General features: G+C 32.2%; 1 protein-coding gene across 3 annotated transcripts in view; it reads left to right on the plus strand.

Moving 5' to 3' along the window:
* The first annotated feature begins 4,318 nt into the window (after nucleotides 1-4,318).
* The window catches only part of LOC139516133 (laminin subunit alpha-2-like), a 104,324-nt gene continuing 90,516 nt past the window's right edge, over nucleotides 4,319-18,126 (plus strand). For 2 of the 3 annotated variants that reach the window (XM_071306024.1, XM_071306031.1), the window contains exon 1: nucleotides 4,319-4,530. In XM_071306024.1, the coding sequence (XP_071162125.1) occupies nucleotides 4,458-4,530 (73 nt within the window). In that variant the 5' untranslated portion in view covers nucleotides 4,319-4,457. The remainder of the gene's footprint in view (nucleotides 4,531-18,126) is intronic. The other variant, XM_071306015.1, reaches the window with a different exon arrangement.

The raw sequence follows: 18,126 nt of genomic DNA on the forward strand, positions 1-18,126 counted from the left end.
CGGATACGTCGAAGACAAACTTAAAATACAAAAAAAAAAACAAAAAATACAAAAAAAAAAAATCACAAGAAAGCACAGAAAATCTTAGACTGAGTAACAAGAACCCCAGCAATAACCGATGATCTGCTATAAAAGGGTAAGCAGATCCTGCTTCACATGGATCACCCATCGTGTTTATAAAATAAGTAACTGAAACTTCGAGGATAAATTTAATTCAGTGATATTGCATTCGAGATGGTGGTAAATTCTATGTAAACACCTGTTATAATAAAACCCACGTTGGTACCGATATCATAAAGAATATTCCATGAACTAACCACAACGCATAATTGAAAACCGTTACGAACAATCATATATATGGGTCGTTTCTAAACGTGCAAGCTTTATATACAACGTCACTACGTCTCGTAAAACTAAAATGACATATTTGTTACAATATTTCTTATGGTTGAGCCCAACCTTCAAAATCAAATATTTGTGGTAAGTCGGAAGCCGCTAACGTATTTTTTTTTTCTTGTTTTACACAGGCTACTTTTATGAAATGTAAAACATGAGAGAAGCATTTATTAATCTGACACATATTGAAAAAAATATCTTTAATTCACTTTTATTTTTTCAGTTAACACTACACAAATCAACAAAGGATGTATATATCTGCAGTTTAATTTGACTGTGAATGATTCAAACTTTTACGCATGTGAAAACACGACAGCGCCATACAATGTTGATGATGGCGCATATGACGGAAGATTCTTGTACATTATTGTAGTGTTGTGTTTCTATGGTCTTAGCATGGTGCTGTTGATGGTTAAATATGTTCGTCGAGAGGAAGAGGAAGTGTCTTTAGATTTTTATTACACGGAATACGTGAAAAGAGAACAGTTCAATTGTGCACGTTACCAGAACAAACTATTGTTAGAAAAAACGAAAAAGAATGCGGTAGTCTTTAAAATTTTGACAGAAAATAAGAAAAATAACACATAGGAAATTTCATTTAGAGACTTAACAATTTTTACAACGTTGAAAAAATCAAAACTATGCAGTAAAAAAAGGCGTAAGGCGAAACTTGTTCATTGATCACAACATTTTTTATTCAAGCTTATATCATGTGGTTCTTTTTTAATTTTCTCTCACTTCCCTTTTATTTGTTGATGTTATTTGATCACTTAAACATTAATGGCCTTTTTATAATGACTAAAAACATTATATTTCTATTCAATATGCCAAAACATGCAAATGCAAACGTATTTGAGTTATCCCCCGTAGGACATTGTACATACGTCAGTGCTGATGATCTATACCACTATTGAAACGGGCACAGGACGTTTGCGCTTTTTTACCTGTAAAACGATAGGACTTTTGCGCTTCAAATACTATGGACATTTGGGCTTTAAATTTTGATTCACCTGTAATAAATTGACCGGACATTTGCGCTTAATTACGTAAATAAATTCAACTTATATTAATTTTGTCATTATAATTAGTACACATTAACACAGTCTTAGATATCTATGAAGTTTAAAGTTATAGAGACTAGTAAAGGAACAAAATGTATATGTCACGATAGATTTTTATATCGTTGCTATCAAACCTTCAAAAGTGAAAACCTTTCATGGAGATGTACCGTAAACAAATCGTTATTCTATAATCAAAACGGACCCTATTACACAGATACCATGAAAAATAGTTCGTGCTGGATTAAAAGATGTTGATGTGGATTCTTTGCATCCTATGAATTTTCAGTCAGTAGCAAAGGCTGTACAGAGTATATCTCACTGCATTGAAGACCCATTGGTTGACCGGCTGATGTATTTTCTTTGCCGAAGAGTTGTATCTTTGACACATTCTCCATTTCCATTCTCAATTTTATTTTTAAGAAAATTTTGCCTTAGTCAAGAGAAATTGTTTACATTCTCTTTGAAGGTTGTCAAAAATGTCTTCAAGTCAAAATAGAGAAAACGAAATAATCATTTTTACATGTACAACCAATTTAAACTCTGCAAGATCAAACCTTCCGGTCCAAATCCCGGATAAAATTAAATATTACAAAAACGCAAATGTCCTATGTGAAAAGCGCAAATGTCCTTTTTTTAAAAGCGCAAAGATCCTATGATTTGAAGCGCAAACGTCCCGCGCCGTTCGAAACATATATAAATATATATTATAAAGTTTGTTCGTTAAACCAGAAAATGACAACAAGTTGCTAACTCAATGTCATTTGGTCTAGGGTAGAGAGTTGTTTCATTGGCAGTTATACCATATCTTCAGGCTTATTTTGATAGGGTCATTCGATGTACCCATTATCTGTTTCACTTAAATAGTGTTTTTAAGAGGTCGTTTTTCAATCGTTCTACAAACTTTGAAAATACTATTAGAATGTTCTTCATCGCTACATGTTTCTGTCGAAGCCTATTTTATACAGATTGGTAAATTGTACATAGCTTTGTAATATTTCACACAAACGGACGAATACCTTTTCAAGGCATACTTTTTAATATGATAAGTTTTAGTTCTTGTTGAGGATGTGTTTTTTTTGTATATTTTTGGAACAAATACTCAAAATTAAACCAAATCTGTCAATTACAGTTTTGGGGTATCTTAATCATTTTAATCAGTTTGGAAATAAACCAACATGTTACTTCTAATTGTGAATTTTAGCAAAAATTGTGAGACTTTATATCTTATTTTTTTTTCCTTTTTGGTATGAGAAGTCAATCAGCTGTGTAAACATATGTGCCCTTCAGTTAAATTACATCGAAACAAAATAACATCCTAACTAACGGGCTGATTTAAGATAATTAGATATATGTTTCATTATAATACTTTATTCTGATTGGCTAACTGCACATCACGTGTTATTCCGTAAGCAGTTGCATTGCTCAATACAACTTTTCATTCATGATAACACGTGGTCCAACAATAAAGTGCACAGGTGAATTAAATAAAAAAATATATAAAATTCGTGTTTTCATGATCATAGCTAACAATGTAATTATATGTATTGAATGCTTCTTTTTGTAACTTTATAGGGTTGTAAAAGCGTTGACCGTGCGCACATTTTTAGAATGAAGCGCTTTTCCGCGCTTCATATAAAATGTACTTCAGTCAACGTTTTTACACCCCAATAAATTTACAAAAAGAAGCATTCAATTCTTAAATAACATTCGACGAAGACCTTAATGACAACGACAAACCACTGCACCCACTGGATTGGAGGCTCTTGTTTTTGTGACGTACATGCACATAAAGAATATGTTGGGTATAACATTTTTGTGAGCGCTCAATCCTATCCTAACGTAAAATAGTGGTGTATTAGCACAATATTTTAACAATTTACAAGAAGCACTCGTCGGACCGGTACGCATGTATCACAAAAAATGCTACCTTCAGTAAGTGAAATATCGGAGTTCAAAGCCATGTTATTTCTGTAAATCTCCATAAGAGTCATTCCTTTCTATATATACGAAGTATCGAAACAAATAAAAACAAGACAGTATAGCAGGCTTATGCATGTAAACTCTTTAAAGGGCAACACCAAGATTCTGGAACTAAAATTACCGTCACAGTATTTTATGCTGCTTGTGGTATGAAATTGTTTTACTATTATAACAGTCAATTTCTCTGAGATTAAAATTCATAGTCTAAATCAGAAAAAAAAAACGAGTATGACCTACCATTCTATATAAAACGCAATATCTGGGAACAGTATACCTTAATCAAACGTCACCTCTAAAGTCAATATATATTTATAGTCCTGGCAATATGAAATACGACTAAAAAATACATATCGTAAATTTTAACGCCAATATGACAGAAATCTACATCGCGATCAAAATATAACAAAATACCTGAAAGTCCAAATACGATGACAGGCATTTTTTCATGATCTTTTTTATCTTATTTTTTTTCTGAATACTTTGAAATTTGGAATACACAGATATGTAAGGGGGCATAACCACTGACTTTGTTGGTAATTTTTTTTTTACAATGCAAAATTTTCTCATTAAGTTCAGTATTTGGTGGACGAAGATGACTGTATTTTTCGAACGAGTTTGGTCATATTATATTACTATAGTACTATTTTCTTTAATAAATTGTACTCTGATAACATCCTTACTTATGTATACTAAGTTGTAAACTGAAGAAATAGCTTCAAAATATATATTTGATACATATTATTCTCATGTTACATATTACGTATTATTTACCTAGCTAAAAAGGACAACTCTGATATGATTTTAAAATTGTTCATTTACTAATCCTAAACTTTTACTTCCGATCTTTTTTTTAAATTCGCGATATTTTACTTAACTGAAACAGGCTATAGTTGTCTTACCTTTAAATTCTGCACTTCAATGAAGGCGTCTGCTCACATAGGTGTTTAGCATAATAGGAAAGTGAAGAAATGTCTAAGAATGTTGCTGAATCAAGCATTTATTAAGGCATAATTACCAAAAATGATTTTCATCAAACAATTTTGCTACGTTGTGTTAATTTTTATTTTGGAATTTAATTTCTCTTTAGGACAAGGTGAGTTTCTTATCATTTTACCAGGTAAATCAGATTATATGTGCAACAATACAGTTATTATTTCATAGGCTAAATTTGTTATATAAGATGTAAATTGCACTGCATTTTTAAAATACTTTTCTTTTCACTACATGTGCAACTGAAATACATGTAAATTTTGAATTGCATTGTATAGGTATAACCCTTAAAGGATGAAGTTATCTTACTGAGTCTCTTGTTATAGCCTACGATTTTTAAACGAAAAAGTAATTTCATAATCAGTTGATATTTTGAATTCGTTTTCTTTTTGTCAGCATTTACTAAGAACAGTATTTATCTAACAAAGGGTGAGTGAAAGTGCTATTGTCAGATGTATATATGAACGAACATATAATAAACACTTTTTATGGAAATATAAATATTGTGTGATTTTTTTAACATTTTAGTTTCAGAATAAATAACTTTATATTTTCTGCACGATTTTTAAAAATAAACAATATATGACCATGTATATTCGTGTTTTGGTCTAGCATGTCAATATATTTAGATGTCTCGGCATGTGTGGGTTTTAATTTTAGCTACGGTTTACAGTTGAATTATTAAAGTTTGTCAACCTTTATGTAATTCTACTGTGATAAACTATGTTGGTCAAACAGAAATCGGTTGATATACTTGTTTGATATAGATAAACCACAAAATATAGCTTGTGGAGGGATTAAAGGATATTAATGGAATCCACATAGTTTTTTTCTACAGACTAAAATTACGTTTCGTATAATTTATATTTTGTTAGAATATATTTAATACATTTCCGCTGAATATTTAGTTGGAAAGTTCCAGACCTACACGGTCATTATTACATGTTACATGTTGTCTACAGTGGCGGATCCAAAAATTTTCCCAAGTGTGGCCCACTGACTGCCTAAGAGGGGGCCCGCTCCGGTCATGCTTCAGTGATTCTCTATATAACCAACCAAATTTTTTTCCAGAAAGGGGGGGGGGGGGGCCCCCTGCCACCCCCCCCGAAATCCGCCTCTGGTCAACCATGAACCAAAAATTAAACCAAACTTGATTTCTCAGTGGCCGTGACCAAGTCTTCTTCTTGTTACGGTACAGCAATACGGATCTAAAATAAGTACGTTTGTCTGAATTTATCTTGATCAGAAATGCTCAAGCCCAAACTTTTGAAAGCCAATGACGTACATTTAATACTAGAGGGCTGTATTATAAAAAGAGGTCTAAAAAGGATAGTAAAATCACCCAAGGTCATTTTGCCTGAGTGAGTTAGAACCTTAGTTATTATAATTTTTACATGCATGAAAATGTAGAATTTATTGCAAATACAATTAATCCGAAAAATTGAAACTTAGCACATCAGAATGATTCTTTTTCTTGTTATGACCCAATGAGGCTACTTATTTTCTTGACAACTTATCAGTACAGGGTATGATAATGTTATAAGTCTCTGGGTGCTGAGCTTCTAACACCCCCCAGGAATTAGCTAGGCCACCAGCAGCGGTCTCGACTCAGCAATAGAATATCTAAGCAATGTCTAATTTGAGAGGCCGAGTATGTCCGTATGGAATATATAAGATTTTATTGATATTCTATTCTTGAATATCCAACTACAATCTTCTTTTTGTACATTACCAGTGCTGAAACAACGAACGTATCACATAAGACAATATTAACATGTCATTTACATAAATTAGGTTTTATTATCATAAAGATCATCGAAGGTATAGTAAAGACATCATGTAAAGTAAACCTACTGGAGAGTCAATATCACACTGCTTAAAGTATATATGTCAATATTATACAATGTCATAATGATTATACAAGTTTATTAACTATGATATCGACCCAAGACTCAGGCGAGACGGACAAAATGATGTTGTTGACTGCGTGTCTTTTAAAAATTAAGGAGATGTGGTTTAATTGCCTATGAGGACAAAAATACACCAATACACCAAAGTTCAAATAAAATTGATGTAAGCTATTATAGGCAACCAAACGGCCTTCGACAATAAGAAAAAATACTCTCCTTTGTTTTTGTAAAAGAATCCTGAACATACACATAATGACTATTTCAACGAAGCATTTGGGAAGTTAACAATGAGGCATGCCACACTGATATATTCCATAATATGTAACTTTGTTTAATTGTCCCGTCCCCATGAGCCATAAAGGTCACAAATTTTGATCGGACCAGTTAATGACCATGGACTCAGAAACGTAAACGTTTTTAATATAATTAGTTTTATTATGTCATGCTAGTAGTGTGTTATAAAAGGAATAGTTAATCCAACCTATGATCGAAGGCTGTCAAACGGCAAGTAATTTATACCTTGGACCTGTTAAACTAAAAAGTAATCAAAATATTTAATAATAAAAGATTTAATGTGGCTTTACTATCGGAAAGATCGTAAAATAGTTATATTAGATCATCGCTTTGATAAGTTTACAATAACGCTATTACCTGATTACTGAAATGAAAACTGGATTCTTTCCCTGAAAAAAATGACGGCCTGGTCCGGTGTTTAGAATACAACTTTCCGGTTTCAGCACAAACACAGTTCTTGCACCGAATGCGAAACGATATACATGTAGATGAGCGAAGATACAACAGAACTAGAGCAACAGAACCACCAACCTGCAAGTTAAAGTCATGATGGGCTAATAAACTTGAACTAGAATGATGCAATAGTTTTTCAGATTCCCAAATAGCTCACCTGCGGCGAGTGCCACTGATTGTGTATCCAGACTGTATTATATGTCCCTGGTATATACAAGGTGACAGTGATGACGGGGGTCGGAGGGGTCCTGATCCCTGAGGTCCCAAATTTAAAGAAATTTTAATCCTAACATCCTGAAATTCAAATAAAGAATTCCCTGATCCCTAAAGGATGAATCCCGAAATCCAGAGCTTAAAAACACCTGTTCCTGGAGTCCTGATAACGGTCCTATCCCCCCTCAGTGATTTGTCGCTGGAACAGGTCACATTATTGTGTGTAATGTAGGTGGGGGAAAACTATAAGAAATATATGATAAGTTTTCATTACTTGTTATAGACAATATTCATGATATTTATTAGCACATACACATTTACATTAAATGGTTATGGGATACAGTATTGAGACAACAAGCTGACAATAATTAAATTGACTATGACTATATTAAAGTAACAGTGTTATTCACAGGAAATAAAGACTTTAAATATATGAGAAGCCCTGTAGTTTTCTCGGTCACAGATATGACTGTTTTTATCCACAAATTTCCCCTTTTTTGACACAACCCAATCTATATGGGTAAAGGTTACATTTTTACATACAAAATGTATTAAAAAGTATATAAAATTTAAAAATCTTAATTGTATGAAAAGGGTTCGGGATAACATAACCACAGCGGCATCCCCTATCAATGAAGTAGATTGAAATGTAAATTTGTTGCCTTCTTATACCAGGCGCGTAGCTCCCTATACGCTAACACGCAGTTGCGTGCACATCGATTCGGCATGCAAAAAAAATGGCAAAATAAAAATTTATAGATTAAATGTTAAAGGAAACACCTATGTTGTCGTCACTTTTTTAATTGGTGAAATATCATTAAATAATGGCATTTGGTTTCAAAATAAAAGTGTTATTGGAGATTGGGACAAAATCTGACAGTAACTTGTATCTTTTACAAGATTTGAATTTGTAATACTCAGTCTAAGACATGTAGTTTTTGGAGCACATTTTACAGTGTGGAATGTACCAATCAGCATTAGAATTATCAGAACCCTTGATATCGTTGAAAATATGCCGAGGTGATGTGGTCGACAGACTACCAGAGCCAATCCCCCTGCAAACACGCCAAAACAGTATTGGAAAGTCCAAGGATTTGTATAGTAACTATAAAATCCTTGGAAAGTCTCATTATTTTTTGCGTATGTTGAAAACAAATGTGCGATCAACAATGAACGACGACAGTTACTAGCATTACTGCATATTCATCGGCATTTCAGTGACAATTAAAGTAATAGAGAAGTTTGTTTCTGCCTAGACTCGAAGAGCAGATTTTGGACAATTTTGAGTAAATTCTGTATCACAAATATGTGTTGTTTATGTATTACTCTATTCAGAAGATTTATCATTAGTTTTACATTCATAAATTTTTTATAAGTCATATCTACATATAGCTCCTCTTTTAACCGTCCTATGACCGAAAACCAGAAAAGAAAACATTTTTCTGCATAAAAGGGTCCCAAAATTATTTTTTTTTAGTTGCTTGCACATTGTTTCTTTCTAGCTATGCCCCTGTATACATAATACATTTTTGATATTTAAACTAATTGATTGATTTTTTTGTTAAAATTTCATTATTAAGTTTTTAATGACATTTGAACAACAATGGTCATTTCTTAAATACTTAAAAACTAATTATTGGATTTTCTTTCAGATGGGTTAAACCACCTGTTAAATGCATTGTTACAAACCAATATAATCTGCTAAGTTTGCACTTCAGTTATTCTCTACTTATCTTTATTTTATACATGTACATTGTATGTATTACAAGCATTTCTGTACTGAAATATAATTTATCCCTTCACAACAAGGTTTTAATTTATTTGTTTTGTTGTTCTACATTGTATGTGGATGTTTTTACATTTCATATTGTTTTTGTTTTCCTCAAATAAAGAGAATATGCATTATCAAGCAGAAAAATCATTCGGTTTACAGTCATCTCATTAATCAAATGAATGAATGAAAGTTTTAGTTGTGAAACAAAAATTTTACATTAAAATTCCAAGGCCATAGATCAAAATGTGTTTTAAAAACTCAAAATATGCTGTACAGACAACATATACATGATATATGCCCACCAGCCTTGAATAAACTATGTGTTAACTAGTTGTAATTTTCTGTGAAACTAAAGCATTAGAGGTGTATTAACAAATCTTGGTTGAGAGTAACCAGACATAGATTTTAGGTGCAAGTTACACCCAGCTTCTATATTAAAGCAATATTGCTATATAATCAAAATAATTTTTCCCACAAAAGAGGGGGCCTAGCCCTCTGTATCTGCCTATGGTAAGCTCATGTCTGAAAATTCTTTTTTGATTTTGATTTTTAAAATTAAGAATGATGTACAATCAATATTATTAATAAAGCATACCTTTTCACATTTATGGCATGTCTTAATAAGGATACTGCATCCAGTATGCTTATTTCTGGAATCGACTCATTTTTCTGGTTCAAATGTTTGTAAATGATGTAACTCTCAATGTTTATTTATTAGCAGTATGTTGAATCTGGTAAATGAGCCCGAATAATCTGGATAAGCTGAGTATTGGTACTTTTCTCATTTCAAAACGAATATGTCATTCTGATTCAATTGTCCCCATTGTGTGGCCTTTAATTGCTTTACGAATTTAAAATAAATGCTTTTTTTTCATCTTATAAGACTTATAACCCTACCACAGGTCGTGGTTCTTTCCAGGCACTCCAGCCTACTCCACCTTTTAAAACTGACTCATGAAAAAACAGTTTTGTCCTGACAGTGGGCATTGCTCATTGTTGAAAGCTGTAAGGTGATCGATAGTTATTAGTTTCTGTGTCATTTGGTCCTTCGTGAAGAGTCTCATTGGACATCATACCACATCATCTTTTTTATATTGAATACCAATAAATCAATCAATCTATTTATTAAGACTACATGTTGATCTTGAGATATCTGTATTTGTTGTTTTGTTAAGGTTTGTCTCATCTACAGACTACACATGTATTGCACTTGAATTTATTCTTATTCATATCCCTTTAAATACTAAAGCCCTGTGAAATCTATAATACTAAAATTACGAGGTCCAATTTGTCAGCCGTCATCACGTAAAAACGATGAATTACAGAATTCAACTTTATATATAACTAATATAGTACAAAGGTGTAGATTAAAAATTACACCACTCCAGGCCCTTTTGTTTTCCACGTAATTAATATTGCCAATAATGAAGAAGTTCCGGGTCGAGTCCGCTACCGATACCAATAGTATATTCACCTGTTACCTATTACCTTATCTGTACGTTCCGCATCTGACAGGCGCACCACCAAACGTTGTTTCAGGATTAATATGCTATATACACAGGTCATAACCACAGGGTTGACACTACTAAATTGTCAAATTGTTACCTATTGTTGTATTTTAATCAGTTAGACTTTCTAAGATAACAATATGAATACTAAAAATCTGGACTAAAAATAAGGCGTATATAGGTACAGTTTTCAATTTGATAGTGGGCAATGACTTAAAACAGCGAGGCAAAGAATTCAACTTTACTTATAACTTATATAGGACAATGCTGTTGATTAAAAAATACTCCATTCCAGGACCTTTTGTTTTCCAAATAATTAATATTACCAATAATTGATAAGTTCCAGTTCGACGGGTTCAAACAGAAAGACTTGAAAGCAGAGAAAAACTGTGTATCTTATAATCGGCATGACTTTAACAGATGACAATACTAATACTAAAATAAGGCTTGCGCATAGTTATATACTTTAATTCAATCACGGGTGTGTTCTAGTATATATAAAGTCTGGAAGCCAATTGTACAATTAGGTGTCAGAAAGTTATTTTTGTATCTATTTGATTATGTAAGTTATTAAGTTGGTCATTGGTTTGTTCTTGACACAGTTTTATTTAATGCAGTAAATGCTTTTAAATTGGTACAAATTTATCTGATTAAGCTGTCTGAACTTCAATTTGATGATCACACAAGATGATGTTTTTAGTAATGTACTATCGCATGTAGATGGCTGATGCACATGGTTTTTACAATATTTTAAACTTCATTCTGAAAGTATAATATAAAGGGGGCAGGACCTTTTTCGGGATGTCGGGAAGGGGTGTTTTTAAGCTCAGGATTTCGAGATTGATCTTTTGGGGAATTGGGAATTCTTATTTCTTAAGTACAGCACCTCAGGAGTTCATGTTTTTAAGCCTGTGATTTCGGGATCAGGACCCATTCTACCCCCAGCAATACAGTACTATTGAACCAACAGAGGGTTTTTTGCTGCAGGTTTATATATTTAGTTTCAGAATTATTTTATATACAAGTAGTTGCTATGTGAGAGATACAATCTTCTTACAGCCTGTAGATAGTATATAGTAGAACATTGAAAACACACAATGTTTTTTTTTAAATATGTGTTTTTAAGTTGCTGTCTGATTGAAGTACCGGTATACCTAATAGGCTATGTTAATGTTAAAAAAAAGTATACCTATAACCATCTGTTATTTTAATTTAAAAAAAAATCCTCCTCTGCGTTAATTTTGTTAACATTTGATCAAGCTTTAAGTTTTTTAGTCCAGTAATGGTTGCATCTTCACTTAGTAGACCAAATGTTCAGGTACACAAAAGAATAAAAAAAAGATTAAAATCACTAGCAACATAATGGGAGATTATTAGACAAACAAAAGTGAAATATGTATTTTGTATCTATTAAGTGAGTAGATAATAATTCAGTTCTCTTTATGAATTAAGATTCCATGTAACACGTTTTGAACCTATAAATAAGAATATAACACTTCGAAATTTCTTTAAACTTCTTGGCTGCAGTTTGTTGTTATGTCCAATCACTGTTTGAATTATAGGTTTTCCTAAGCATTTTACAAGTTCACTCTTATAGAAAGTCATAAGCAGTCTAAGTAAATTGGAATGCTTTGTTTGATACTGCTAATGATGCTGTAGAAAAAATATAATGATTGAACATCAATGTAAATGATACAATTTAAGATGCTACTTTCTTCATGAATATTTTTAGCAAACAGTAGCAGGGAAAAGATCAATTAGTAATTTTTTGTTGATTTTTTTACCATCATTATTGTACATGCCTTTTGTTGTATGTCTAGGGTTCTCTGGTGAACACTTTACCTTGCAATAAATTTTGACAGCTGTTTTAAATCATTTGATTGACAGGTGCTTGTTTGAAGGTAATGACCAGAAAATACATTGATGAATGATAACATTGAACATAAATTTGCTGATAAGATTGACCTATTAACTTACTTTTAAAATGACAGATTAACTATAATCTGTTGTATGACAGATTCAAAAATATATTTGTTCACAGTTTTTTGTATTGCATTAACATTTGTACTTGGATTTAAAGGCTGTTTCAGGGGTTAAAATTAAATTTGGAAAGTTAATGGTCCAGGACTTTTGAAACTTTCAAATCAAAGGTGCACCTTGCAAAAATTAAAAGTCATGTGTTAAGAATTATTGAAAGAAACATACTTACAGTTACATGGTTTTTGAGTACTGTTATTGTACTCCGACTCAGAGATGTTTCAGGCACACATTTGTTTTCTGGGTACCAAGTTAAGTTTTATGACTGAAGGGCTTAGACTTTTGAAAACTATGAACAGTCCCCTTTTGCATTTAAAGGTCATGTACATGTACATTGGACTTTCACTTATTTGTGAAATTCTGGCTTTTATGTATATGAAAAGTCTTACTTATTTTATTGGTTGTTTTTTTACTGTCCGATGTACATGGTATGTGTTTATCCGGAATAGTTGTTTTATATTGTTTTACAAATTGGTGGAGTTGATTTTGATTATATATTTTTTTAAATATAGTAGACACAATTGCTGTTTGAAAGAAAGTCCAAACAAGTCAGCATTTGTGAGAGAATTCTAGGCAGTCATCTTTGAAATGAAATCTGTTCTCATTTTTTTATGTGAAGTAAACAATGATGTTCTTTTGTCTGTTTGGACAGTTGTGTCATTGGCGATCATACATTTGTATTCGAACTCCTTCGTTTATATATAAACTCTGTGGTCACACATAATTTAATAGTCAAGTCAGCCATTGCTATGAAGTCTCAAGATATGATTTGGTAGTATAATCTGTAACTAAAGTTTTTTTTCTTGTTTAAATATGCTTGGTACATGAACCTATAGTTGCTTTTGGTCTTTTGTGGAAAGTTGTCTCATGGGCAATCATACAACATTTTCTACTTTTTCATACCATACCAGTATGCCACCCAGTGGTTGCAGTGAGGAAATGAAATCACATTGTAATGCTAGATGTATTTATTATATTTTCTCCTATTGATATGCTTAATTCTGTTTTAGCAATATCAAATCTGTTGTTGGGTTATCTAATTTTAGGATGATTAAATAACAATTTGAGTAAAATACATAATGAAGGCCATAATGGAGCAGAGAAAAAAAATCATTGATATTAGTTTAAAAATAATTTTCTCAGGGTTAATGTTAAGGAACATTATTAAAGTTTTTATGACCATCATATCAAGAGGTGTGCTTATGTGGTCTACTGCTGTTATAAAGGATAATACCCTTCACAAGTTAGTAAGCCATTGAAGATTAAATCAACCCATTCAAATCTCATAATTTCACAGGAGCAACAAATGAATTTGATCCTCATAAATTGAAATTAAAACTAGGATAATGACCAAAGTATAATATATTGTGGTCAAAATTGCCAGGTGATAGAAATTTTTGATACTCTTAAAATTTGTCTTATCTGTAAACCAAGACCACCCTATGTGAGAATCTAAGTTAGCTGGATTATGATTGCTAACTGAAGATTAACCACAAAAGAAACAGGTTTTATTGGCTATATTAGGCTCCAAAATAACTTGAGGTAGATTAGTGTTGTAAGAATGTTCATCCTATTTGGTGTTAATTAGACAAGCTTCAAGGAAAGAGATAAGCAGTGAAGTTTGAAAAAAAAAATAAAAAAATGGAAAGTCATACTGAGCTCTGTTGATAAAAGTAATTGTCAGAAGATGAAAATCCTCACTTCAAGGCAATGTTTGAAATCCTTCTCATTGTTATCCTGTAATTTATTTATCCCACCAAAAATATCCTCTCTTGAAGTAAATTTTTAAAACCTTTTACATAATGCATTGACCAGAGCATTAAGTTTTGAAAGAAATTTTGGGGCCTTGGTGGTCCAGTGGTCTTAGTTATAAGTCAAACTACTGGTACTGTATCACTGGCCTATCATCCCTGAGGTTGTTGAATCCCACATGTGGCAGGTGCTTTCCCTATCATCCCTGAGGTTCAGTGAATCCCACATGTGGCAGGTGCTTTCCCTATCATCCCTGAGGTTGTGAGTTCCCACATGTGGCAGGTGCTATCATCCCTGAGGTTGTGAGTTTGAATCCCACATGTGGCAGGTGCTTTCAACTCCAATTATAAGTTAAACTACTGGTACTGTATGACTGGCCTATGATCCCTGATGTTGTCAGTTTGAACCCCACATGTGGCAGGTGCTTTCAACTCCAATTTTAATTGACTATGATTTCCAGTTTTCTTACCAAAGTTTTGTGGTTCTCTCAAGGTTTCTCCCTCCTACCTCCACCAACAAAAACTAACCACAAAAAAGCACAATAGGGATGACAGTGGCATAAAACTTTATCAATCAATCAATCAATCATTCATACAAATTTCAGTGATTTTGAAGAAACATAAACCAGCAAAATTGTGATTTCTTTTTTTATGTCAACGAGATATTGACCCATCTGGCATCAACACAAGGGGTCAATGTTGTTCAATGACAATGTTGAAACGGTAGATCACATAAGAGGTTATTACATGTAGTTTATTCTGGTCACATTTGTGAAATTGTACTTAAAATATGAAGATATTGATAATCTCCTCTTGAGATGGACTTAGGTTATCAGTTAAGGACATCTTGACCTTTGGGTAAAAACCAAGATCATGTAGATAGTATTGTTATACCTCTATATGATCCTGTATCAGTGATCAACTTGAGCTGTATATGTATTTAAATGATATGTTGGTAAACTACATGTAATTTATTTAGTGATATAATTTCTCTCTATATGGGGTATACATGTAGTATCGTAGGTGGATTAACACTGCTTTCATATCCTTATATAGAAAAGGTGTATAACCACAAATTCTTTTGAAGAAAATCTTTCCATGCCTAAAAGTCATTATATGAGTCAGAAAGTTTCTGTTTTCTTAATGACTTTCATGTGGTTAGGAGTAAAAAAAAATGTTCTAATGGCTGAAACAGGATTTAATTCTTAAGTTCCTTGCAGACAGTTCTAAGATGTTTTATCAGCATTTATTTAAATAAAAAAAAAAATTATACCCCTGGACTAACCATTGTAAAAAAAATCAAATATTATAAAGTGTTCCAGCCATAAATTATTGAATTTTTAAAGAATACATTTGTAAGTAATGAAGGTTTTTACTTCATCATTAGAATTAGCCATGATCGGAAATGCTGTCAGAAATAAGGATGTTTATAGATACAAGAAGATGTGGTATGAGTGACAATAAGACAGCTCTCCATCCAAGTCACAATTGGTAAAAGAAGAAACATTATAGGTCAATGATTAATCTGTAAGATGATGACCATATCTGTTATACAAAGCTTCCAGTTACTGTTTGTATTTTTGACAGAAGGCTTGCATGAATAGAATGATTTATTATTAAATTTTTAAGACACTTGAATTTCTCTAGCTAACAATACTTAAATGGACAGTAATGTTGTCTGCCTATTATCAAACATACTAAACAAACACTGGACAGTTAAATCAATACACATTTCTTTGTTTAAAACTCTCATGTTTGACTTAAGTACATAAATAGGAATTTCAAGTTAAAATGTCAAATATAAACCATACATGTAAAATGTAAATTTTGCTGACTTAGCAGTTTTATTTAAGTCCATCTTTATACATGATACACTTAAAGTATAATCTATCATCATGTTAAAGAAAACAAAAGTTAAAAGAAGTAAACAGTCATTAAATGTTGTTACATAAAAGAGGAATAAGAATAACCTATGGAGAACTATGATTGAAAAGTGTCCCTTTTTTCATGAAATTTAAAAAAAAAAATGACAGGAAAAACGAGTGTAGCATGGATGACTTTATACATTCATGTCTTGGATCTGAATTTACTACAGCAGTTTTTATAGAACAGTTGTTGAACATCCACACATATGTTTACTTTAATAAAGCAATAATTTGATTACAACTGTCAAGTTTTGGTAAAAGCAGTGCTAGTAGAAGTCAAAGCAAGGAATCTTGCAATAATTCCAAGGATCTAAAATTGGTCCTTTATATTCATTTGCTTTGGTGATAAGTCTTTCAATTACATTTATACATGTAACTGTACAGACACTGCAACTTTCTTAATGTGCCTGTTCCAAGACAGGAACACGATTTAAGTGGTTGTTATTGTTGCTGTGTGTCTTATTTGCTTTAAAAAAATGTTTTTAGCATAGATCAGGTTGTTGGTTTTATCGTTTGGATTGTTTTCATATTCTGTTATACCAGTACCTTTTATACAATTTGTTTACTATACAATATCGGTTTGATCATTGTTGTGAAGTGGTACAGTGAATTATATTTTTTCTGTGCAAATCTTTGTCATTTGGTCTGTTTGGATAGTTGTCGCATTAGCAATCATTTTGCAACTTATTTTCTTCATCCTGTAAAAAAAAAAAAAGATTTACAGGTGCATACTTTTATGTTCCAAAAATTTCATCACATAGGTGATTAAACATGATAGTTAGCTGTCAAGTACGTTAGATGGATTCTTATTTATACATATTTAGGCAATTGCCTGTTGATTCTACATATAGATGAAAATGCATATAAAAATAGTTTCATTGGATAAAACAAATGTTGAATCTAAGTGTAAAACTGCTCCTTTCATATAAGTTTCGTTTGACGGAGGTTAAATCTTAAATTTTCTACTTGAAAATCTTTGTAGGTGTACTTGGTCCTTTTAATCTGTGCGATGGGAGGTAAGATTTGATCTGTTTTGTCAATAAAGCCTTATGACAGGTATTTATTTGAGCATAAAATACACTTTGGTTGTCGATAAAAAAGATTCAAAGCTTTGGGCAGCGTGAATAATTAATACTTGTGTCGGACTGACAGATCAAAGTACTAAAGGTTAAATACCCATCTCTCACCTCAGGTTTGACTTACAGCACCTGTTATTGTCTTCATACAGAAACCAAACAAAAGACGTAATTTTTAATTTATGAATTTGAGTCCATCTTTAAAAGCATGGGTGGAATTAGGTTTTATAGACATGTTCTTTATCAGCTCATAATCTATCATTGATAAGATTTTTATCTCTATTGAATTTATTCTTCTCAGCTTAGGATCTCTATGCAATAAAGGCCTGTAACTCATTGGTTATGAGCAATTTATATCTTTGAGAGTAAATTTAATCAAGATGGTAACGGGGCCAGATCCAGCCATTTTCAAAAGTGGGGGTTCCCAACCCAGGATAAAAGAGGGGGAGTACAACTTCCTACTATATGTCCCCATTCAAATGCATTGATCATCCAAAAACAATTAGGAAGGGGGTTCCAGCCCGCTGAACTCTCTTCCTGGATCTGCCACTGGGTAATATGTTTTATAAATTGGATTGAACAGGAAATTATGAAAAGTTAATAATTAGATATAAGAAGAGGTGGTGTGCACGTGAGTGCCAATGAGACAATTCTCCATCCAAATAACAATTTATAAAAGTAAACCATTATAGGTGAATGCTTCTGTAAAGTAAGATTGGTCAGGATAGATATTATTTCTTTGACCAGTACAACTTTCA

This window comes from Mytilus edulis, chromosome 1, assembly GCF_963676685.1.
Source record: "Mytilus edulis chromosome 1, xbMytEdul2.2, whole genome shotgun sequence".
NCBI classification, from domain to species: domain Eukaryota; kingdom Metazoa; phylum Mollusca; class Bivalvia; order Mytilida; family Mytilidae; genus Mytilus; species Mytilus edulis.